Below are 23016 nucleotides of genomic sequence, written 5' to 3' on the forward strand. Positions count from 1 at the left end.
GGATGATATATTATGGGAATAGAAATGGCAGTTGTATTGATGTCTGCTCAGCATGGGATATACCACATATATGTGATTTCGAGATTTCAACGGATGGATGGGTCTCGCGAGTATGGGGGCGTAGAGGATATCGGTTAGGAAATGATATCACTGCGGTCGGGGTCTAGCCGCGAAGATGCTGGACGCAAGCGCATATGACTTACCAGCAAGGCCATGAAAGATAGTAGTTGTGTTAGTCCAGATGGGCGGGAAGGGAACAGCGTCATTCGAGATACCCTACAGAAAGACAACACTCTTCGCATACATATCACATTGGTATCAAGGTCTATATACTGCGCGTACCCGCAAGACTTGGCCTAGGCGAGTTCCATGCATGATATGTCCAGTTGAGGTGGGGCGTAAGCACGAAGTGCCACTCCTGTGTTCAGAGGGGGAAAGCACCAGCGAATATATCCTCCCTCAAACTATTTCTTAACACGAATTGAGCATCCACTCCCTGGTGTCATCTCACCTGAATAAAACAATTGTAACAGAAAACACTTTCGCCGAACGCCCCATTTGCCCAGTGGTGTGACCCAGGCATGGGTATCACAGGGAGATGAAATCGGTGAACAAGAAAAAAAGAAGAGATCAAGAGAAGGCTAAATCAATATGCAGACCGACAGTGATTTGGTCAATGCACCAAGATGCAGGCAGGTAGGAGCTGGCAGAATGACAATTGTGCAAGTAAAACAGAAACCGGATCCCGTTCGTTGACGCGCAGTCCTTTCCGCATGCATGATAGGGATAGGCCACGTCGTCAAAGTCAGAACGGATCCAGTCTGGAAGGCAAGGGTGATGATACATGGAGAAAAACGATATGTACGACAGAAATGCGTCTTTTATGTGCAAGAAAAGTGTAGATCTGATACACGTGGTGACGAGTAACAGGCCATCATGTTCACAATCATGTTCACGAAAGAATGCTGAAGGACTTCTTTCTAATGCTGAAACTCCGCCATTTCCCATGAGTCTGCCGATCGCTCTTAGGACTCTTGAGAGAATCCGGATCATCATCGTGAGGGACTAGAAGTGTCTCGGGAGGCGTAATCTTCTGGGGAGACAAGGGTTGGAGTGGCTCAGGTGGCATATTGCTTGAACTGGACGTCTCGGAATTGGGTACTGCGGGGGACCCGGACGATGACGCCCGACTTTCCTTGTCCTTACCCAGTCTCTGGCTGAAGCTCTTGCTGCCTCGTTTGAGTCGACTCAATCCACCACTCTTGCCACCGTCATTGCGTCGGTCTTCATCGGCCTTAGACGCTCGGCTGGCCTCGATCGCCGCCTTGATCTCAGCTTCCTCGCGTCGCTGGTTCTCTTTGTTCTCCTTGAACCGAGCTTCTTGCTCCTTTCGGCGCTGCTTTTCTAGCTCTTTCTCGGCTGCTTTCCGTTCCTTTTCCTCCTTGGCCCGTTCCTTCTTGGATTGAATGTCACTCTTCTTGGGGCTCAGTGGTCGCGTGTGGACCTCAGGAATAGGGGGCACCGGAGGGGGCACGGCTGCCGGAGTATGCGGAGGAACGGCTTCGGCGCCGATATGCTCGGTGTGAGTCGGGAGCTGAGGCGCCGTCGGCGCGCGTTTCAGGCCGGTGAATCGGTGAGGGTCATCCTGCGAGGGGATCTGTGATGCACTGTGGACATGAGATAGCACGGGCGGCGAGACGAATCCATTCTGCTTCACGGTAGTCTCGTTCAAATTGAGATCTGCCATGGTGGCATTGAGATCCTCCTGTTCTTGTTCCTTCATGACAGCCTCCATAGTAGTTTCCTGGTAGAACAAAACGTAGGCGCAGGCGAGTCCGGGTTTATCTCCAAAGAAGTTCCGCACGTAGTTCTTGTCCACAGGCTCCACCATCTCATCATCAAAGAGCAACCATCCGCGATCCTGCGTCTTGATAATAGCCACATAGTGACCGTGGTAGGGACCGCCTCCGATATGCACCACGACTGCATACAACTCGTACAATCGGTCAGGATCCTCTGCATCGTCCGTTGTGTTGAAAAGACGCAGGTGGTACGGGTAGACGACTCGGTGAAACAATTTTTGTAATTTTTGCAAGTCCTCCGTGTATTTGAAGCGCTTGAGATGGAGAGCCAAGATGCGGGGAAGACGTTTAATTTTCATCCGCTTTTCTGCCTCCTGCAAACCGCCGCAGTTGTCACAGTGGAATTTATTCCGCTCACAGAGCATCTCTTCTGCGGAGAATTTCCTCAAACACGAGGTAACCGACGAATGCTGTTCCAGATCAACCGACAGATCTAGGAAGATCTCATCTCGCTGAGAGACGTTCTCGCAGGTCAAACATTGTGTTTCGGACGTTAAGGTTCCTTCAAACAACTCGTGCACCCATCGCGTAGTGTTGGGGGTCTTGGAACCAGAACTTAGAGAGTGTTGTGAAGATTCCATACTTTCGGCGGGTGGCAAGCTCCTCTCGGGCTGTTTCATGGCCTCCGCTTCGACATTCGCTACGACCTCGTTCAGTAAAAGGATCAAGAACTCATGGGCGTCCTGATGCATGGCAGTCCGAAACATCTCATGATCCCGACGGAGGAGTTCCAACAAGCGCTGTGGTCGTGTTATACCAAGACGAGCCCGACTCGCCACAATCGACTCAAATATATCCTTCAGCGATGTGAATAGTGATTCCGACATTCCGTAACTGGCTGAGTTGTTTGTGGTTTCTAGAAGGGGGAGAGTCTGTAAGGCCATCTTCTTCTTGTATTCCGGTGAGTCTTTATCTTCGGGTTTTTGTGGCTGATTCGGGGGCGCCCCTGGACGCTGTGGCGTAGCAGCCTTCTGCTTCTCTGCCAGTGCCTCCGCTTCCATATTAGCAGCCGGGTTTTGGTAATGGAGGTTTTTGGCCAATGCGGCTTCCAAGTTCTCTATTGGTGTTCTGGTGGGATAGTTTATAACGGCTTCTCGGAATGGTACTGAATAATAGAGACATTGTAATATCGAGTTACAGTAACTGTTCGCGGACATTAGTGATCCGGTCACTTTGAATATATGCGAGTACTTGAGGTAAGTAGACCGGAAAACGGGCGTTAACAACTCACCATGTATTTCCGAACTGGACGAGAGGAAGTCTATCAGCAAAGTTCTAGGAGCGAAACGTCGTGGGGCCAGACTTACATTCTCCATCGCAAAGAACTTGTCACTGCCATCTTCTCGGATCGAGCCCATATCCTGGAGCATTTTCTCTAACGGGGTCATCATCGGCGCCTGGGGTTCTTTCTTGGTGGGAGGCGCCCCAACCGAAGGCGTGGGTCCCTGAGGGCAAGACAGTTAACATTCGTCGTTTAATAGTGGTGAGGACAAAAGCATTAATCTATGAAATCCCATTGGCCCCGACCGTTGAGCGCACTCAATGAACGGAAATGAGGCAGCACGATTCTCCAGCATTTGGATAAAGCGATTGCGCCGCCGGGAGTAGGTATACTGAACCAGCCGGGCACAGACGAGTGGGAGACGATGCGGTCGCGAAGAATCCCAGAAAACCAGGCCGACCAGGATAAAGACTCACCACATCTCTCCGGAAACTCCTCAGAAAAGACCCCATGATTATCGCACAATCTCGTAAATCCTAATTCAGCCTCATCGGGCAACTGACGGTGGGAAACCGAAGCCGACACCCGGTCCAGAAAAGAGAGCGGCAATGGAACCACGCGCGGATCGGGGAGTGTCAGCAGGCACGATCGGAGGACGGGAAGGCAGGCAGGAGTGATCCTCGACGAGTCGCGTTGTAGGAATCCGGTGATGGTTGTCGACAGGAACCAGGTAGAAGAATCCGCAGTGCGCGGAACCGCCGAGAGTTGTTGCAGGACTGGGGCCTGGATATGTGGCTGTGAGAGCGTGGAATGGGGCGGAAACGTGAACGGGCGGCGGATTCGAAAGGTGGAGAAAGACCGCGGTCCGAGTCGGAGACGAGGGAACCGAGAATAACGCAGGAGATTGGATGAAAAGATCGAGGGGTGGTAATTATCGGCGTAGAGAAGGGTGAGAGAGATTGGGAGCGAGGATGAGAGAGGGAGAGAGGGAGAGATGGAGAGAGTAGGAGAGAGAAACGAGGAATGGGGAGGAGATGAGAAGGTGGGCAAGACAGGCAGCCAGAAGAAGAGAGTCAGTAGGTGAAGATGGCGGGAATCCCCAGGCTTGTCTGTCAGGAACCCTTTCCTTAGTCACAGCCTCGAAGCACCAACGAAGTATGTTATAGTTCAGTTCCCGTACGGAGTGGCCACGAACTTACAACTCAGAGAGAACTCTTTTGCCTGTTCGTATCGTACGTACGGTATGGACCTGGTATTGGTATCGTCCCATCTTAACAGTCCTACCCAATCAAGTACTGTACTATGTCACTCACACTGGCGGGCCTGAGCGGTCATACTTTGGGACTCGAAGAGAAAATGAGGGGAAAAGAGGAGAGAAACGAGTTGATGTCCTGCTACATGGGTATGATGGTACTGTCAATCATCTCATTCACAATTATATCATATGCCTTTGTTACTGATTCGCCGACAAGACGTTCAATGGATTGGGTAAGAAATGAAGTAAAGTAAGCAAGTCTGGGAAAGCTGGGCCGCTGTCGGTGAACGTGGGAGTGGGAGATCGGTTTTGGCGGCATCTGTCGGTTCAGTCGGTAAGTTATCTTCCCACCTTAACTCCGCGCTTTCACCGATTGCTGCTGATGCTGATTAACACACCAAAGGAAGAAACCAGAAATCTGAGCCCTTCAGAAAGAGGAAAACAATCGCGGCCGGTTCCCCCATTCCAATGTTTCTTGATTCCTGGTTTCCTTACTAAAGGAGGAGGGGAAGAGGGGGAAAGCCGGATTGCTACGAAGATGTGGTCCGGGACATTCGATTCTCTACGTCAGTCACTCGAAGGACTTGGTTGAAGCTCCTCCACCAGACAATGAAACATGGACGTGCGCGACGCCCAATCTCAATGTTAAATGGCCACAGGCAAACATCTATCCACCCGGTGGCCGGTCGGACTGCTAGCACCCTCGCACCCTCCGCCCAACAAGTGTTGTCTACTTCGTACTTGTTCGGTTAGACCAGCTAATAGTCACCGAGAACTCCAGTCAGCAGCCCTGCGGGCTACGAAAGCCTACACAGTCTACACAGCCTACACAAGTTTACCAACGGCTCGACGTTGTGTGACACTTTCTTAAACCAGGACGTCGTGGTAGGCACCACCGTCAGGCCCATTGGGGCAGGTCGCAGAACAAAGCACAGCAGAAGCAACCAGAAAGTGAGGGTGACCTTCTAGAGCCGGGCGAAGCAATCCTTCGGATAATATAGCACGCATCATCAGGTGCAGCCAAAATGTTGCGGCCGGGGTTGCATCGACCTCGCCGTCCCCCGATTATGATAGGTTGCCAGCCCATTGGCATGGCTTAGCTCGCCAATGAGCCATCGCAACCGCCCAAATGCTATCAAGTAGCGATCAAGATACAGCCCGGCCGAGCGACTGACCTGCAGCTGCAAGTATGAGCACCCAAACAAGATCGTTGGACCTACCCTGCCACGCCCTTCTCCGGTTTGCTGCAGACGAACAAAAGGAGAGAGATCGGAATATTGACCACGAATGACAAGCCATGGGATTTTGCCCTAGGCAGCGGGACGAAATGCAGTGCGTGATTTTACTTACCTCCCTGGTCGGGGCCTGTCCTAGCGGGCGTCCTTGGCGGGCGGCTTCAGTGCTGGCGGCCACGCTTAGCGGTTGAAATTAAAGAGTGACGAAGGTGAATTTATCATTCCCATTTTTAGCTGTCTATCTCAGGGATGTCAAAGGGGAAGAGGCAGGAAGGCAACCTGTTGGACGGAGGTCGAGTATTCCGGTTGAAAGTGTTCGATCAGGTACAGGTACAGCACACCTACGAGCAGTGAGCACTCTCAACACATGCAAGGTAATTGCACACCTTTCTACCCCACGGATGGGTCCTCGTGGTCAGTCAGTAGTTGGTGTGGAAGACTTCCGACTCAGATACGGAGTGAGAATCTCGAGATTCTCTCCCCCTCCTCTTCCTCTCCTCCTCCCCGACCGCGGAAGCCGTTCCTAAACGTCATACCTTACGGTTCTGTGGAATGGTAAGGTACTGTAAGGTGGTACACCAGAACCACGTGGAAACACAAGGATCATCAAAGGGCCAAAAGACCAATCGATTTCATTGCAGCTCCCCACCATTCCCCATCACCCCAGCATTTGAGATACTAGCGTCATACGCAGGCTTGTGAGGGGAAAACTCGTATAACATTAGCCGTCCGTCCTCCTGAGTGTCCAGATATACCGGTACGCATCAACAGGCCAGCCACTCGTGTCTGTTACCGCTTTGGAAAAGTGTGCCCTGCCAGGATGGATAAATGCATGGGCATGCATGGCTGGTTGCATTCCGATGTCAAACTCAAATCAGGCCTCTATATCCGACTCGGAATAGCATAGCCACGACCCCACGAGTCTGGTCTGCGTTTCATCATCCTTGGGTTACTCGACGGTTTCAGCTTGTTTGACAGCGGTGTCACACAAACCGGTCGTACTCTACAAGAAGAGAGATAATCTATCATCATGGTCCTGGTCCTGATAAGCAAAACCACTTAATGGATAAGTCCAAGCAGAATCGTCCCAGTTGTCGACCCCCACTTGTGCTGGAGCAGCACTGGGCCAATCGGTGTGAATTCCCACGCGGGCCCCGCAAAAGTCTGACTGCTCTTACTCTTACAGTACAGGTACATACATGAATGTACCTGACTTCGGTTTGTAACTCCGTACAGACCGTCTGTCAGGTCAGTGACTCGGTCACATCACCCCATGCACCCGCCCCCTCTTCCATCCCACCAATGAAGCTTACTAGATGGATGGGCCCCATTCTTTTGCTTACAAAGGATGGGGGGGGAGCACGAGACTCCCATTCCAATGATTGAGTAGGAGAGTGATGCTGTCAGCCTGCGTCAGTGTCCGGAGTAGAAAAAAGCATTGGTGAGCGGTGGTTCTCATGTCCTCACCAATGGCAATTGAGTAAGCCACGGCCAGAATGATACGCGCTAAGTAATGGAGTATCACACCACGGCCATCTACAAGCTACTGTAAGCTCATTGCTTATGTTCGAATGCTATGCCGATGACATTCAATTTCTTGACTAAATAACGAGTTAGATATTCATTCTGAGTTCATGCAGCATAAACTAATTGGCAAAGTAGAAAAATTCCCGATTCCTTCAGAAGCATAAGCACAGTTGGCAACAACAACAACAGAAACACAAAGCACGAGTGCGCAGAATACGTAAATGATCACAGCGAAACCGAAAACAACCATCGCCTTCCCGGTCTGAGACCACAACTGGGACCATCCTCAAGAGCCTGAAGTCCGTCTCCGCATTGAATGAGTATCAAGTACCCCTTGAGATGCCTGTTCAGCTTACGCAGGATGGATGCATCGACTTCCGCAGTCCAAGGGATTGTTTCGACCACCGAATCAGTCGATGATCTCAACCACCTCAACGATATCCGGATAGTCCTTCAAGGCCTGGTCATCTCTCCGCGCTCTCATCCCCTTCATCAGCCATGGGTCCATGAACAGATCCCAGATCGTAGGACGGTCTTTGGGATCCCACTGCAGTGCTCGACGCAACCACGGCAGAAAATCCTCTGGGTCTTCGCCTTCGATATCGGCCGCGGCTTGTTCGAGACTTCGGTCCGGGATAGTGACCAAGTCTGTCCAGCTCCCGTTCTCATCCCAGAAAATATGGCCATGGGTTCCGCGGCGTGTGAATTCGCGAGGGGGGTGCCCGAGAAGAGCGACCAACTCCGCGACGTGGGCGCCATCGTCCCAATGATCGTCCCTCCTATGATTCGAGATCAACGGGCGAGTACTGATACAATCCCAAGCCTATTTTCCCCGGAGAGTTCCATGTCAGTAAACTGTATCAACAAACCTTATAGGGTCCGCGAAATGAAGCCGAAAAGCGTAGTTTGGAAGACTGACCAACATCCCCACCCCCCAGCTGTCAACTTTGTAGTCCCAGCTCGGAAAGACCAGAATAACCCCTGGGATGCGGTGTAAGTCCGGCATGATCATCCCGCAATTGTGCTTGTCGCCGAATCGTGCTTCTCCGAATTCGCACAGCACGGGGAGTCCGTCTTCTGTAGGAAACAATCTGGTGGCGTAGATGGTTCGATCTTGGAGGATTTTCCGTGACGGCGGGTTTTTGATCATATTTTCCTCGTACCTAGACATTCTGGCTTGAGAAGCTGCAGGGAAAAGTAGATTTCTCATCTGAAGATCCAGATCATGAAAGTCAATCTTTCTGTTGCTGCCCTGGCTTCCGGACTCACTGGGGTGAGGGAGGTCGAAACATTACCAGTATGGATCACTTCAGCTGCCCGATGCAGATAGTCTAAGGCATACAAGACTCGCCGGATCAGTGGCTTGGCTTGATCAAGTCTTGGTGCGGGATCTATGACACCAAGATTATGTCCGATTGTATCTAGCTCGAGCACGCTCATTCCGAAGAGTTCATGGACCAGGCAGGCGCGACGACCGTTAGGGCCTTGAAGAAAGAAATGATCGAGGAGTTTGCGGATATCCTTCTGGCCGGGGTGGTCGGTCCCGGTGGATTGGATGTGGTTGTAGACGCTGACTTCATTTCCCGTCCGTTGATTCAATGTAAAGACCTTGAGGGCGACGTAGGTCGACTCGCTTGTTTCCAGACACAACTGCTTTGTATCTGAACTTACACAAAATCGCGAGCCAGCCAGACGGTCGAGGAACTACCGTAGCCGATCTTAGAGATCACCTGATACCTACCATTCATGATCTCCCCCTGTTCGACCGGGTAGTATGACTCTCGGGTATAGCTCTAGTATCCAAGTCATACTACCTCGTAGTGCACAAAATGAGTTGAATGGTGTATGCCCTATAGATCTGCCCTAATTTCCGGATTGAGCGAAGAACGGAGAAATTGAGGGCCGAGAAACGGCCGGGTCGAGCCGCGGGAAGCAGGAAGGAGGAAGGAGGCGACTTTCTTTCCCGATCATTGATGGAATCAACAACTGAGGGAACAACTTAACATTCTTCGTCCATTTGAATGCCCTCTCCACTGCAATCCGCATCACTGCGCTGCTCTCGACGAGCGATTGGCGTAGCACAAAGACTGACTCACCAGAGTGGCTGTAGAATTCGCAGCATTAGCAGCATTAGCGGCATTGACAACCACAACCACAACCACAACCGCAACCGCAACAGCGACAGCGGCCGCCGACCAGTTGCCCGCCCAATCAATCAAGCCCCCACCATCCCCCACCATTCTTCATCTTGTTCTTCTTCTTCCTCTTTCTCTTTCTCTTCTCTGACTCCTCCGGCCTTCCCCTCTTCCACTCCTTCTTTCCCCCCCTCATCCTCCTCCACATCCCCCTCTTCAGACAGCACAATGCCTAAGGACAAGGAATCCAAGGTCTCTTTCAACCTGAAGACCCCCAAGGGTACGAAGGACTGGTCCGGGTCCGACGCCCTCCTCCGCGACCGCATCTTCTCCACCATCGCCGACGTCTTCAAGCGCCACGGCGGCACCGCCCTCGACACCCCCGTTTTCGAACTCCGCGAGATCCTGGCCGGCAAGTATGGCGAGGACTCGAAGCTCATCTACGACCTGCAGGACCAGGGTGGGGAGATCTGCTCGCTCCGCTACGATCTAACCGTGCCCTTCGCCCGCTGGCTGGCCATGAACCCGGACGTGCGCAGCATGAAGCGCTACCACATCGCCAAGGTGTACCGGCGCGACCAGCCCGCCGTCAGCAAGGGCCGCATGCGCGAGTTCTACCAGTGTGACTTCGACATCGCCGGCACCTTCGACCCCATGGTGCCCGACGCGGAGATCCTGCGCATCGTCACCGAGGTCTTCGAGGAGCTGGGCTGGAAGGGCCGCTACAACATTAAGATCAACCACCGCAAGATTCTCGACGGCCTCTTCGAGGTCTGCGGCGTCCCCGCCGACAAGATCCGCCCCATCTCGAGCGCCGTCGACAAGCTGGACAAGATGCCGTGGGAGGACGTGCGCAAGGAGATGGTCGACGAGAAGGGGCTGGACGGCGCCGTCGCCGACCGGATCTGGAGCTACGCCCAGAAGAAGGGCGGCCGCGAGCTGCTGGACGGCCTCCTCGCGGACGAGACCCTCACGGCCAACCCCAACGCCAAGGCCGGTCTCGACGACATGGCGCTGCTGATGGACTACCTCGAGGCCTTCGGCGTGCTGGACCGCATCTCCTTCGACCTGAGTCTCGCCCGTGGGCTGGACTACTACACCGGCGTGATCTACGAGGTCGTCACCGAGGGCTCCGCCCCCGCCGTGCAGAAGGGCTCCGCGGAGGCCCAGGCCGTGCAGAAGAAGGGCAAGAAGGACAAGGCCAAGACCCTGGAGGATGACGACCGGTCCAACGACCCGACGCTGGGTGTGGGCAGTGTCGCCGCCGGCGGTCGCTACGACAACCTCGTGGGCATGTTCCTGCCCAAGGCCCAAATCCCCTGCGTGGGCGTCTCCTTCGGTGTCGACCGCATCTTTTCCATCACCAAGGCGCGCATCGAGCGCGAGAAGAGCGCCGAGGCCCTCCGCAGCAGCGAGGTCGACGCCTACGTCATGGCCTTCGGTGGCAAGGGTTTCACCGGCATGCTGAAGGAGCGCATGACCGTGTGTCAGTCGCTATGGAACGCGGGTGTTAAGGTATATCCCCTTAGCCCTACAACTATCCTCTGAATTCCAACTCCCCCACTAACAAATTACCGCTGGCAGGCCGAATTCTCCTACAAGGTCAAGCCCAAGCTCCCCCAACAATTCAAGGCCGCCGAACAAGTCGGCGTCCCCTTCGCCGTCATCCTCGGCGAGGACGAGCTCGCCGCTGGCAAGGTCCGCATCAAGGAGATGGGTCTCGAGGACGGCCACCCCGAGAAGGAAGGCGTGCTGGTCGACCTGGCCGCCCTGCCGGCCGAGATCAAGACCCGCGTTGCCAACAAGCGCGGCGGCCAAAATGTGCAGGAGATCACCGAACAATTGGAGGCGACCAAGGTAGAGGCTTGATTCATGTCTTCATGACCAAAGAATTATACAATTTACAACAACAACAAAAAGGGAAGGGGATGGGGGCAGCCAAACTACAATGTGTGCAAATTAGATACACCCGCCAAAAGAAAATCTCAATAAGAGGGGGACACTGTTGGAAAGAATACCCAGATTTTTTTTTTTTTTTTTTTTAGATTGCAGTCGAATTGAAAGCGTGGAAGCGTTTCGAAGACTTTTTTTGGTGTTTGAATTAGAGGGGTGTACTGCTGCGGTAGTGGGTCAGTGTACCCTTATTTTCTACATGCTTCGCGTGAAGGCTTTGGTACAGTACATGCCCAGTGGGAAGAGTACAGGACAGCTGCAGTATGCACCTAATTTTGATGCTGCCAACAATACCCCTAACCAATCGAATTCGATATGTAGTAGACAAGAAAGTGATATAGATAATTATACATGTGAAAAGAAGACGGAGGAAGCTGTGCTGACTGGGCAACGAAATCACTGCGCACCCCGCATCAATAGCCCCTTGACGAACGGCACCGAATCAATCACATCTAGCCCGAAGCTGCGCGCCCACGCCACCGGCCCGTTGCCGGGGACGTTGTACAGCTTGTGCAGGACGTCGCACGCGCCGCCGATCTTGGCGTTGGTCGCGAAGCGCTCCCCGGCGTAGCGCTCCAGGGTCAGCAGGTCGCCGGCGTCCATGCCGTGGGTGGCGGCGTACTCGACCGTCTGGGCCAGCGCGGCCACGTCGCCGAGCCCCAGGTTCAGGCCCTGGCCGGCGAGCGGGTGGATGACGTGCGCCGCGTCGCCGACCAGCGCGACGCGCGGCGAGATGTAGCTCGAGGCGTGCCGGAAGCGGAGCGGGAAGGAGGCCACGCTGCCTTCTTGCACGCCGGTGACGAGCGGCGGCAGCTGGCTGGGTTTGCGCGGCTGCGGGGTGTGTTGCAGGCGCCAGGTGAGTTCGTCTTCGTGCGGGTCGATGGCGGAGGAGGAATCGGTGGATGTGGGAGAGGTGGTGGAGGGGCGTTCCATGCGGAGCATGTAGGTTAGATCGGTCATGGAGAGGCGGAAGGCGGCGTTGACCGTCGCGATGAAGGCGCGCGGGGGCAGGGATTTGAGGTAAGCGGCGTTGGCGACGGTGGTCGACCAGACAAGGCTGGCGGTGTTGTCTGGGAGGGGCAGGAGGGCGATGGGACCGCCGAGCGCGGGGAGGAAGCGTTGGAACGCGGTCTTGATGTTGGGGGAGCTGTGCACAGGGTCCAGGTCGGACAGGGAGAGCGTCGCGACGACGCCGTGTCGGTCGTAGTCCCAGCCTGACGTGGAGATGTCAGCGAAGCGCCGGACGGGGCTGTTGATGCCGTCAGCGCCAACGAGGAGGCGGGCGGCTATCTGCTTGGGTGGTTGTGCGGAGGAGGAGGTCGTCGGGGCGAGGGAGAGGACCGGCCAGGCGGAGAGGTCGGGGCCGTCGGGAATGTCGGAGCCGTTGGCGATGGAGGAGACAGTGGTGTTAGAGAAGATCGAGAGGTTCTCGTCTCCAGACTCGGCGATGCGCGAGAGGAGGGCGCGCACGAGGTTGGAGTTCTCGGTCATGGTTGCGACGGTGCGCAGATCCTCGAAGGGCGAGGTCTCCATGGACCAGTCGAAGGTGATGCGCGAGCCGGTTTCACCATCCCAGACCTGCATTTCTTGATAGGGCTGGATACGAGCAGTGTCGACATGGTCCCAGACACCGATTTTCTGGAGGAAGGAAACGGAGGAGGGTGTGAGGCTGCTGACGCGGTTGGAGTAGTGCTGCGCATCGAGGGACCATGAGCGGGCTTTCTGCAGGTCCTGGGTCTCCACAAGGGCGACCTTGAGCTTGGAGGTAGCGGGGGTAGCTCCTAGTGTTTGTCAGATCATGTCCATTGGACAAAGGAAGCTAGAGACTACATACGTAGAGCTGCGAGCAGGCCTAGGCCTGCAGGACCACCGCCGACGCAAACGACATCGTAGATCTCGGGCGATGCGCTGCTCGGGGTGGAGGCGGATGCGAACCGGCGGCGAGCGGAGAGACGGCCCAATTGGCAAGACGGGCAGACGTAGGGCCGTGTGGCCGTTCGTACAAGAGAGCGCATGGTGACCGGAGGAATTGGACAGAAGACGTCGCGGTCGTCAACCGGGAATCATCCGGATGGAATCGAAGTATCGGATGGATGTTGGCTGATGGCTTGCAAACCAGACAAACGGCCGCTGATCTACACTCGACCGCCTTAATCACCGCCTTAATCGGCAGAATACTGGCGACCTCGCGAGTCAAAATGCCAAAAACGCCAGGAACAGCCCCGAAAAAAGAGTGGAGCCAGACTGGTCATTTTAGGCGGTGGCCGAAACCAGCGGCCGCCATCTGAATTAGCATGTGTATAACTATCCCGGGCCTCTTCCCGACCTCGTATGTTTAACTTATAGACAAGACAAGAAGATAGAGTCAGCTTCTCTATCGCAAGGCCTGGCCTCAGTGCCTTTCCACCTAACACCGACTCTATCGTCCTCTCTCCATACACGTACACATACATCCCCAATCCCCACTCAAATGAAAGACCAGCACCGAATCCCACCTTCAAACCCCGAGAAATGAAGCAACGAAAACATTCCCTGCCGATCCAATGACTCAGGGGCAAACCATAATCGACCGAATTCCTCTTCTCTGTGCCAATGCAATTTTCAGCTCACTTACAAACACAGTACTGAGTAATTTGAAACAACCTTTCTCGCCCAGCATACCAATCCCAACCAGTAGTGTCGTCCAGCTGAGCTGTACAAATACATACGCGTTCACAGCCCCCCTATGCACTCACTCCGCCACAATCCCGTCAGACATGAAGGGGAGTCGATCGTACAGTACATACAGACTAAAAACTTTTCAAATAAAAGTAAAGGAAATCTGGCCCCCTTTTCTTGAAATCGTGTCGCACCGTTCATCCCATACATGTTGCCCATATCGCAGGGACTATGCGCATAGCACCCACTAAACCCTGAGTAAATATGGCATCCGACGCCCCATCCACACCGTCTCCTATATCTACATCAACATCACGATCACCGCCAACACCAACATCCCAAACCTCAATCACCTCGCAAAATCCCCAATCCCAGTCCCAATCCCTCCATCTCAGCGCCAACTTCGCCTCCCCACAATCCCACCAAATCGACTACGACCACGAGGTCTACCTGCGCCTGATCGCCGGCGAGAATCCCAAGGATACTACACAGATCACGAAGACGCCGAATCAGATTTATCGCGAGGTAGCCCCCTTTCCCCCCCCCCCGCCCTTGTTGTTGGGTCATGTTCAAATATACCCGCGAGCGAGCGAGAAAGACAGAGAGGCAGGCTCCAAGCTAATCCGGGGAAACGCACGGCGGCACCTGTAGAAGCTCGTTCGCAGGCAAACGACTCGCGCCTTGGATCTGGCGGTTCTGGATCCGTCGGTGGGGCAGCAGAATCCGAGTCCGGTGGATTTGGAGTGGGCGGAAAGTCAGAGGGTGAGGGATCGGTTGGTGGGGAGTTAGGGCTGATGAAGAGATCCTTGGGGGAGGGAGATGGGTCTGGGGGAAAAATGATAGATAATGAGACGTCGTGATTTTTTTGTTCTCGTCAGCCTAGCCCAGTTCCTCTCTCCCCTTCTCAATCCCCTTCTTTTGTTTAGAATGAAGAAAAGAAGCCCTTGATTGACAGAGGAAGAGGTATAAGCAGGCACAGCAGGCACAGCAGACACAACAGTCACAGCAAAACAGGCTAGTCCGATAGAACAATAGAGAGTATACCTAAAGGCAGTTGGACCGCACAACACGATCATAAAACACACGCTCTCACAAAGCTACCGACTTTGGCCGGTCCCTGCTTCTCCGACGTTCTCATCCAGATCACCCTCCATCTCGGCGACGAACCGCTCCCAGGTATTCAGCACGCCCTGGTAAAAGTCGATGTGCTTCTCCGCCATAGCCCCCAGCGTGTCTTTGAACTCCGCCGCCTTGATCCGCTCGAAGTCGGCCACCTCGCGCACCACCTCCTCGTCGAACATCTCCGACGTCGTCTTGGCCGATTCCACCTCCCGTGTCAACTCGTCGATCCGGAGCTCCAGTTTCCGCACCCGTTCGCGCCGCGACTGCTCGTGATCGACGCCCCGCATGTCCTCCATCTTGGATCGGATGAATGACGCAGGCGACGAGGTCAGCGGATTCGAAGCATAGTAAGACGCCGGGTTCGAGGCCAGCGAGTCCCGCTCGGCCACGGCTTTGTTCCGATAATCCACCAGGGCCTCGAAATCCAGTTGCTTCTGCTCGCGCGTCTTGAGCAAGGACTTGAGCGACACGATGTACGCCTCCATATCCCGCAACGACCCCAAGTAGTTCTGATCGGTGTGGTCCTTGAGCGTCTTCAGGCCGCGGCCGGTCTCCTCCACCGAGGCCGCGAACACCTGCAACGGCACCTCCACCTCCGGCTCCAGGGGCGTCAGCTTCCGGAACTGCGTCGCCAGGTCGTTGTAGTCCGCTTCGAGGTCCGACTCCCGTCGTGCGACCCGAGCCACGATCTTCTCCACGTGATTCAAGTCCTCGTCCAGCTTATCGGCCTTCTCCCGGACCTCGATGAACCGCCGATCCGGCTTGTGCACCTTGGTAAACGCATTGACGAACGTGTCGGTGAAGTTGTCGAACAGGCCCGGCACCCCACTCCCATCGGACGTGCTGGTCGAGTTGCGAGACGACCGCAGCCGCATGTGGGCGTTCCAGTCGGGCGACTCCAGAAAGATCGCCAGCAACGGCGCCCGCCGTAACACCGGGTGCAACGTCAGACGCTTCAGGAATCGATGTAGGGACCACGCGCGGCGTGTGGTGAACTCCGGCCCAAACCGATCGCCTCGAACATACTCCATCTTATGCTTATCCGGCAGCGGCGGGACCGCGCACGCGGGATACTCGCGGTACAGGGTCTTGTAGAGGAAGTAGAAGTCGGTAAACCGTCGTCGTACAGTAAACTCGGATTTCTGGAAGGACTTGAAGTCGGTCTGTAGAACGCGGCAAGATTAGAACTTGAGTCTATCCTGTCCCAGCATCCTCCCCCCCTCGCCCCGGGGCGGCTAGGCAGCCGTGCGGGCAGCGAAAGCGACACCACCGCGTGTGAAGGAGCAACCCACCTGTGTCGTGACCAAGTAGGATATGTATGCATCTTTCGTGCCGTCATTCTCCTTCAGAGGCGAGTCGACCCGGCATTCGAGCACGCCGTCTCCGATTCCAGCGAGGTCCACGGCATCGGCCATTGGTCCGGCTTGGGTGTTCTCTTGGGCGGAACTCATTCGTCGCTTGCCATTGACATCATGACCGTGTCCATGCGGCTCTTCTTCTGCGTCCGTTCCGGAGGTTGTGGGTCGTGAGACATCACTGTCGGGTTCATGGCGCCACGAGACGCTGTCGAAGTCGTCGTGGTGATCCATCGAGCGAGGGGTTTGGCTACCGTCAAGAGCCGGCGGGGATCTATCTGCGCTGTGTCGGAACTACGTGCCTGATCTGGTTTTTGAAGTTTGAGAATGAACGTGCCAATGTCACAGTATGAGGAGAGCAAGTGATGCAATGGGGTGGATTGTTGTAATGCGGAGAAGTGTAGCTTCAGGTCTCAAGATGTGGAGGTGAAGTTCCGTTGGAGGGCTGGGGGTTGGGGGGGGGCAGCTGCCGTCATTGCCAAGAACCCACCCGAAGTGAGACGAAAGCGACTGGACTCGGTGGGTAAGGTAGCTACAGTTACCAGAATAGCTACTATGTAGTGAGTGCAGGGTAATCTACAAATTGCTCTGAACTCATCGCCCATTCTTACCATCCTCGTTATGATTGCGAGGCGTTATTTATCCCTGCTATATACACGGCTTTTCTCTTTTCGCTTTCATGCACTGAGGCAGAAGACATGTTCTCAGCAATCCATAGAGAAGAGAAAGAGAATGAAAATGCTAATGCTCATCATGCCATAGATCAAGCAACATGAAATAAGTAACAACCCAAACCATCAGAAAGTCTATTCGTCCGCTGTTCTCGGATGGTGTCCTCCGGTTGCACCATCACGGTCATGTTCCTCGCTAATACCCCGGTCCCTGTACGGCTCTTCATCGTCGTCGCTAAAGAGAGGCTCTTCGTCGCTCTCCCCAGCAAAAGCATTGTACAACTCACCGCCGCGGCGGCGAGTGCGCGCCGACCGTCCATTTATCGCTTGCAGCTCATCCTCATCCTCAACCATCTCAAAATCATAGTCGTCCCGGCTGTCGTTGCGGAGGCGTTTGCGGCGCTGGACATGGAAGTAGACGCCTAATCCGATGCAGAAGACGATGATCGACCCAATCGCGGCGTAAATCCAGGCTTGGGTTCGCTTCGATGCGCCGAATGTGGGGAAGAAGGATGGCAAGAAGCTGTCCGAAGCGGCTGAGGGCGAAGCAGCCACGCCAGTCTCAGTAGGGGAGACCAACTTATCCTCGGTCCCCGTTGGTACCGCCGTTGTAGTGGGCTTGACGTTCACCGGACGGTCAACGACATCGGTAGGCTGCGTAGGAGGCTTCGTCTTGGCTGGGCCAGGATCAATGCTGGTTGTGGCCACACTGGTGTCCTCGTAATCGTGGTCGTCATCGTGTTCGGTGGGCATGGGGTGCAGGGGCTGGTTAGTACCATCGATAGCCTCTCCCCAAAGATTGAGCCGCCAGTCAATGAATTGACCGCTGTGCTCGTTGACAAGAGTGTCCTTGACAATCACGGTCCATTTGCCGACACCAGACTCACCCCTAGGAATAGATTAGCACAAGCCAGCGGAGACTGGAACGGCAGGAGGAAAAGAGGCGAGGAACTTACCAGTGCGCAACACTCATGAAAGTCCAGTCCACATAGCCTTCCCGCTCATTATCGGGTTCTCTGGCCGTACTGAGGTGGCTGATCAGCCCTTCCGGGCTGCGCAGTTCGACGCTCAAGTCTCCACGGCGTGTATGGTTCACATTCATCGTTACAGTCACATGTTCCAGGCGTTCGAGGTTTGCTTCATCCATCATCGCTCGAGTAACCTCGTACGAGCTGGCCAGTCCTTGGTCGCCCTGTGGGACCTCATGGTGTACTCGCAGCCAAGGGGAGTGGAACCATGCTTGGGGTTTCACCAGGTCCCAAGTCTTCGCTTTTTGCACCAGCGTATAGGCGTCAACCCTGCCAAATCCCCAATCGTGGCTGAACTTCCTGCCGTTCTTCGTGTTCTGCCAGCTCCCATCGTTCTCGTGGACAGGTACTGCTGACTCCACCATCAGGTACTGAGCATCGCGCCAAGTAAGCTCAGGTCTCACGCTGAGCGCAAGAGCCAATGTACCTGCAGCCAGCGGTCCGGCCGCAGAAGTACCTCCATGCGACGAGTAGCACTTGTCCGTCCCCACATCAGTAGTATGAATTGCATCGTTTGAGCCACTACTGTATGCGACAACCAGCTGGGCGGAGCAAGATTCGGAGTAGCTGGGGTGTTTGTTCTCACGGTCTATTGCACCGACGGTGATGCTGTAGATGCTGTTAGTATATCCATCAAAGTTGCAGTTATCATCATAATTTGCCCCATTGCCGGCCGCGAAGACAAAGATCGAACCTCGTCCCCCGCGACCATTCTGAATGCCATTGACCATAGCGCGCTTGATCAAGACTCCGGGCGCCTCCATCGTGGCGCCATCGTCGAACGGACCCCACGAGCACGAGTAGATATCATTATCTTGATAAGCATAGTTGATGGCTGCTGCCTCGTCGGTGTCGTCGATTGGTTCGGACAGAATTCGGATGCCTGAAATGCGACTATCGTAGGCGACACCCACACCGCAAACATCATTTCTTGCCGCACCAATTTCACCCGCGCATCTGGTACCGTGATGGTCGTCGCTGAGCCGCGGCCTCGGTTCAGGACCCTTGTCGTTGTAGTCGTACGAGCCCTCGGCGAAATAATTGGGCTTGAGATCATTGCTGTACATATCTAATCCATCATCGACCACTGCAGTAGTGGCGCCTTCTCCAGTAATACCCTCCAACCAAAGCCCGGTTACATTCAGGTCATTTCCAACTTGGATAGTATTGTAGAGATGCCATTGCCCGTTGAAGATGGGGTCTGCGATCCCCAGGGACGTAGTAATCTGCTGTAGAGCCTGGGCGGCTACCGGGTCCTCCTTGGGGGCAGCGGGCGACCGGTGGACATTCGCTGGTTGGGGGATTCGTTTCTGGAATCTCTTCTTCGGGGCCTGCTTTTCGGACCAGAGAATGCCATCGAGCCCCTCCTCTCTCTTGCTCAAGGCCGGGAGGCTAGCAACGAAATCTCCGGAGCGTCGCCGCAGACTCCTCCGATGCCGCAACTGATCCAAGAGCGTGGTGACTTCATCACTGCTCTCTCTGGGTATGGAAAAGGTATGGTGTTGTGGCAGTTCTCCGATGGGGCCTTCATGGCAAGCACCCAGTCGCTGTGCTATGTCGGCTGGGGAGGCGGAGTCGTCTAGATGCAAGGCGAAATAATCGCGTGTCTCGTAGGATCGGTAAGGGTGGAGGGAGGCAGAGGCAGAGGCAGAGACACAGAGGAAGCCGAGGGCCACTGCGGCACCACCAGAAAGACGCATGGTGGGAGCGCAGTCGGTGGAATAGTGTGTCTATTCAATGAAAAGAGATTAGGCCAGTTAATGTGGTGGTTGCGGCATGGACACCAAAGATATGAGTGTCTCACAGCCGGGGAACGATCGACCAGGGAGTCCGCGAGACCGAGGTTGGGTGGCAACGATGGAAGAGAAAGTGTTTTGAGGGTGGAATGAATGTGAAAGGTGTGGGTAGTCAATTAGACCCGACCCCAAAATTCTGGGGGATGAATTGAAGGAACGTGTTCTCAATAAGTTAGCAATTGGTTAGCGGTAGGGGTTAAGTTACGCCTCGGGGCGGCAAAGCGGTACGAAGATAGCAACGAAGCAGCGACCGGCTCCCGTGGCTGGAGAGACAAAGACGGGGGCAGCAGCAGACTGCAGACTGGCCAAGATGCGGATGAGCCACCGGGCTGCGACACCCGTGCTCCTTTCTTTCAGCCATCCTGCACTCTAACCTGCCTGGGCTTAGAGCCAGCCCAGTGGACTTCGGTGGACTTCTTGGCACCTGGGCCTGACGTGGGCACCGGAAGCTGACTCAGTCCTCCATACGTAAGCTAGCTACGGGCGGAGTAGATCACCAAAATACGAGTAGTTAAGAGCATGAGGAAATTAGTGCTCAGATACGGGTTCATTTGGCGTTCATTGGAGCGATAGTCTCTGCCGAGGGTTTTGAAAGACAGAAACACCGGCATGTATGTAGTCGACCTCGATTACACCAGAAAGACGCTACGGAGCAACTGCATGTTATTCGTCAGCAGCTCCAAACTTGCGTGATCGACTGGGCCGATTGAAACTGGTCATCTTGGCGAAACATGACGGTCAATAGGGGTAAACACATAGATGCCAGACAGGAGACGGCAGGTGAGATAATGCCTATGCCAGTGGTGAATTGGACCTCCACATTGGATGCTATAAAAGCTGGTTGGGAAGACAAAACAGCGATCTGGCCAAGACAAAGAAAGCGAAGAAAGCAAAAAGAACATCTTGGTTGCTCACACTCGGACTCGAACCGAGGATCTCAGCATTACTAGTGCTGCGCTTTACCATCTAAGCCATGCGAGCGGTGTTGTTATGACGGCTAAATTATGCGTAATATGTCGCAAAGGGATTTGATCACAGATGCTCCTAAACCATCATGGGCAATGACCAGGTATGCGACAACGTCGGGAGCACCCAACCAAGGTAAGGTTCACAGGAGAAGCTGGAACACTAGCCGCAGTACATCACTAAGTTCCTAATTGCCTGTGTACTGTCTGTCACGCTTGCACGGTGCATACGACCTGCACTACTACCTCCCACTCTCGAGGTACGAAAGCATACTGTGCCCTTCCCAGTTATTCATCGGTACTCCAATAATCACCTCAAAATCTTAGCCCGTGCTTCGTCCTCAGACCGACAATTTGAGATTAGTGGAGTAGATCTTGCGATCAAACGCATGCACAGTGAGTCCCCACCCAGCAGCCTTGCAAAGGTCAAATCGCTGGGTAGTATACGGGAATGTGAGGTGCAGGGCACTACTGTGGCTGCATAAGCCAGCAATTGCCCTGATAAACGAACCTGGAAGTCTGAGAAGGACATGTCGAGCCGTAGGCAATGTCGAGTGCATGTACGAATTCGGATGACTGCGAATGGTAAAAGGGTTAAATAGCGATGTGCCTTTTCCAGGTTCTTCAAATATCGTAGGCAGAAAGTCAGCATGGGAGACAAAAGATGCGGCAAAAAACGACACCTGTGAGATTCGAACTCACGCGGGCGAACCCACTGGCTTAGCAGGCCAGCACCTTAACCACTCGGTCAAAGTGTCCAATTCTTGAAGAGTGGCAAATATTTGCGCTCTATATCCACGTGCGTTATCCTAAAAAATCACCACATCGGCCAAATGTCACTCGATTGTTTCGGATCAGATGATATGTGAAAATTGCACGACGTCAGAGTCAAGCGATAGGTATGGCGGCTACGGGCGAGGTACACCGGGTGAGAATACTCATAAGTATGACAAAAAATCCCTTAAACTATGGGTAGGTTTGACGGCTAAGTTGTAGTCTTGTTACTGTGCTTATAGGGTTGCGGATAGAAGCCGACCCAAGAGAGAGCTTTCCTGTTTCAACTGAGGGAAGAGGTGCTTCACATCCATTCCCTGCCTGCTTGAGCTCTTGGTCTCTTACCTTCATGCGCCATCTTGATGTAGCAGTGCGCTTGGGGATATCATGGAGCTCTAAGTAAACACCAAGCAACAGTGGCATACTAGGTAGGCGATGGTAATGGTGTCAACTGCTGTGGTGGAAAGTTCCCTTCCGATAAAAGGTCATGCAGATAGAAAAACTCCTACAGTATGGTACATTATCCTCTTGTGTCTCTAAATGCGCCGCAGAATATAAATATTCTCGATGCGCCTGAGGAATCATTGTTTTGCGTCCAGCCGATGGTGTCTCTGGATCTCCCAGGGTCGCAAGTGAGATTCGCGGGCCCGGTTACAGGCTCTGCTACTACCTACTTTCAAATTTCTCGACACTCTCGAGGGACGCTTGCTCTTTGTGTAGTTTGTCCACTAAAGCATCATGAATCGTAGGGCTCGCGCTTGTGGCGATGTGAGAGGTGGTCGGGCATCATCGCCGAGTAGATCTGGATCTCAGCCTTCAAACACTCAGGACGAGCATCATATACGCGGAAGGCGTCGTCGGGCTGGTCCCGAGGACCCATGTCCGATATGTCTTGAGCCGCTAGGGATAAACGTAGTTGCGCTGGAATGGTGTAGAGAAGAGTGCGGTACAACCTTCCACATACCCTGTTTGTACGTCTGGTGGTACACATCTGGACCGGGGCAGATGGCCTGTCCTGCCTGTCAAGGTTCTTGGCATGATGTGGACAAGATTAAGGAATGGAACACTTGACTGCCTGCCATTGCCAGAGACATGTTTTCTGTATTCGTCCATTCTCACATATGTTGTCGAATGAACTTATCAGCCTAGGTGTTAGCTACATGCCATGGGGAGGTCAAGCCATGCGTTCAAAGCTTGATACCAGAATAACACATATTATTCAAGCAAAGTACGATACAGTTCAGCTCTAAGATAGCGTGCTGTGCCATGTTATATCATACTACTGCCAGAGCCTTGTTACAATCAGCATATTTTCCAAGCTCAGTAAGTCCTAACGACTCAGATTGTATAGATTCGAACTCTCGAGTACACTTTACTCCGGTTCTGCTGGTACAGTCAACGAATGGCTGGTCTGGGATTAGGCACTAGGGGCGAGCATTAGGCATTTGAGGAAGGGGG

At 54.1% G+C, this 23016-nt stretch overlaps 7 protein-coding genes and 2 non-coding genes across 9 annotated transcripts; 2 read left to right on the top strand and 7 right to left on the bottom strand.

Moving 5' to 3' along the window:
* Positions 1 to 952: 952 nt before the first annotated feature.
* creB (ubiquitin C-terminal hydrolase CreB) lies at positions 953 to 5247 on the bottom strand (the record flags this gene model as incomplete). The annotated part of the gene is made up of 4 exons (XM_025639137.1): positions 953 to 3005; positions 3094 to 3107; positions 3170 to 3307; positions 5179 to 5247. 4 exons carry the CDS (start codon positions 5245 to 5247, stop codon positions 953 to 955), a joined length of 2274 nt encoding a protein of 757 aa, XP_025494714.1.
* Positions 5248 to 7499: 2252 nt separating this feature from the next.
* On the bottom strand, positions 7500 to 9341 carry BO82DRAFT_381638 (U4/U6 small nuclear ribonucleoprotein PRP4; the record flags this gene model as incomplete). The annotated part of the gene is made up of 5 exons (XM_025637871.1): positions 7500 to 7924; positions 8021 to 8311; positions 8371 to 8734; positions 8773 to 8894; positions 9198 to 9341. 5 exons carry the CDS (start codon positions 9339 to 9341, stop codon positions 7511 to 7513), a joined length of 1335 nt encoding a protein of 444 aa, XP_025494715.1. The 3' UTR covers positions 7500 to 7510.
* BO82DRAFT_352073 (histidine--tRNA ligase) lies at positions 9100 to 11279 on the top strand. The gene is made up of 2 exons (XM_025634589.1): positions 9100 to 10751; positions 10821 to 11279. The coding sequence occupies exons 1-2, from the start codon at positions 9465 to 9467 to the stop codon at positions 11103 to 11105; spliced, it is 1572 nt and encodes a 523-aa protein (XP_025494716.1). The 5' UTR covers positions 9100 to 9464; the 3' UTR covers positions 11106 to 11279.
* Positions 11280 to 11423: 144 nt separating this feature from the next.
* On the bottom strand, positions 11424 to 13258 carry BO82DRAFT_304736 (putative ubiquinone biosynthesis monooxgenase (Coq6)). Its single transcript, XM_025632197.1, has 2 exons — positions 13024 to 13258; positions 11424 to 12970 (listed from the first exon to the last, which is right to left on the bottom strand). The coding sequence occupies exons 1-2, from the start codon at positions 13202 to 13204 to the stop codon at positions 11586 to 11588; spliced, it is 1566 nt and encodes a 521-aa protein (XP_025494717.1). The 5' UTR covers positions 13205 to 13258; the 3' UTR covers positions 11424 to 11585.
* A 784-nt stretch (positions 13259 to 14042) lies between these two features.
* Positions 14043 to 14870, top strand: BO82DRAFT_352075 (uncharacterized protein). The gene is made up of 2 exons (XM_025634590.1): positions 14043 to 14372; positions 14499 to 14870. Exons 1-2 carry the CDS (start codon positions 14112 to 14114, stop codon positions 14634 to 14636), a joined length of 399 nt encoding a protein of 132 aa, XP_025494718.1. The 5' UTR covers positions 14043 to 14111; the 3' UTR covers positions 14637 to 14870.
* BO82DRAFT_430205 (sorting nexin-4) lies at positions 14701 to 16739 on the bottom strand. Its single transcript, XM_025640602.1, has 2 exons — positions 16262 to 16739; positions 14701 to 16132 (listed from the first exon to the last, which is right to left on the bottom strand). Exons 1-2 carry the CDS (start codon positions 16556 to 16558, stop codon positions 14945 to 14947), a joined length of 1485 nt encoding a protein of 494 aa, XP_025494719.1. The 5' UTR covers positions 16559 to 16739; the 3' UTR covers positions 14701 to 14944.
* Positions 16740 to 16912: 173 nt separating this feature from the next.
* On the bottom strand, positions 16913 to 19996 carry kexB (kexin kexB). The gene is made up of 2 exons (XM_025637872.1): positions 17952 to 19996; positions 16913 to 17884 (listed from the first exon to the last, which is right to left on the bottom strand). The coding sequence occupies exons 1-2, from the start codon at positions 19721 to 19723 to the stop codon at positions 17131 to 17133; spliced, it is 2526 nt and encodes an 841-aa protein (XP_025494720.1). The 5' UTR covers positions 19724 to 19996; the 3' UTR covers positions 16913 to 17130.
* Positions 19997 to 20727: 731 nt separating this feature from the next.
* BO82DRAFT_t84 lies at positions 20728 to 20800 on the bottom strand. Its single transcript has one exon. It is a non-coding gene; the product is annotated as a tRNA-Thr (tRNA).
* A 661-nt stretch (positions 20801 to 21461) lies between these two features.
* BO82DRAFT_t83 lies at positions 21462 to 21542 on the bottom strand. Its single transcript has one exon. It is a non-coding gene; the product is annotated as a tRNA-Ser (tRNA).
* Positions 21543 to 23016: the final 1474 nt, after the last annotated feature.

The sequence above is a fragment of the Aspergillus uvarum genome (assembly GCF_003184745.1).
Source record: "Aspergillus uvarum CBS 121591 unplaced genomic scaffold BO82scaffold_11, whole genome shotgun sequence".
Lineage (NCBI taxonomy): Eukaryota > Fungi > Ascomycota > Eurotiomycetes > Eurotiales > Aspergillaceae > Aspergillus > Aspergillus uvarum.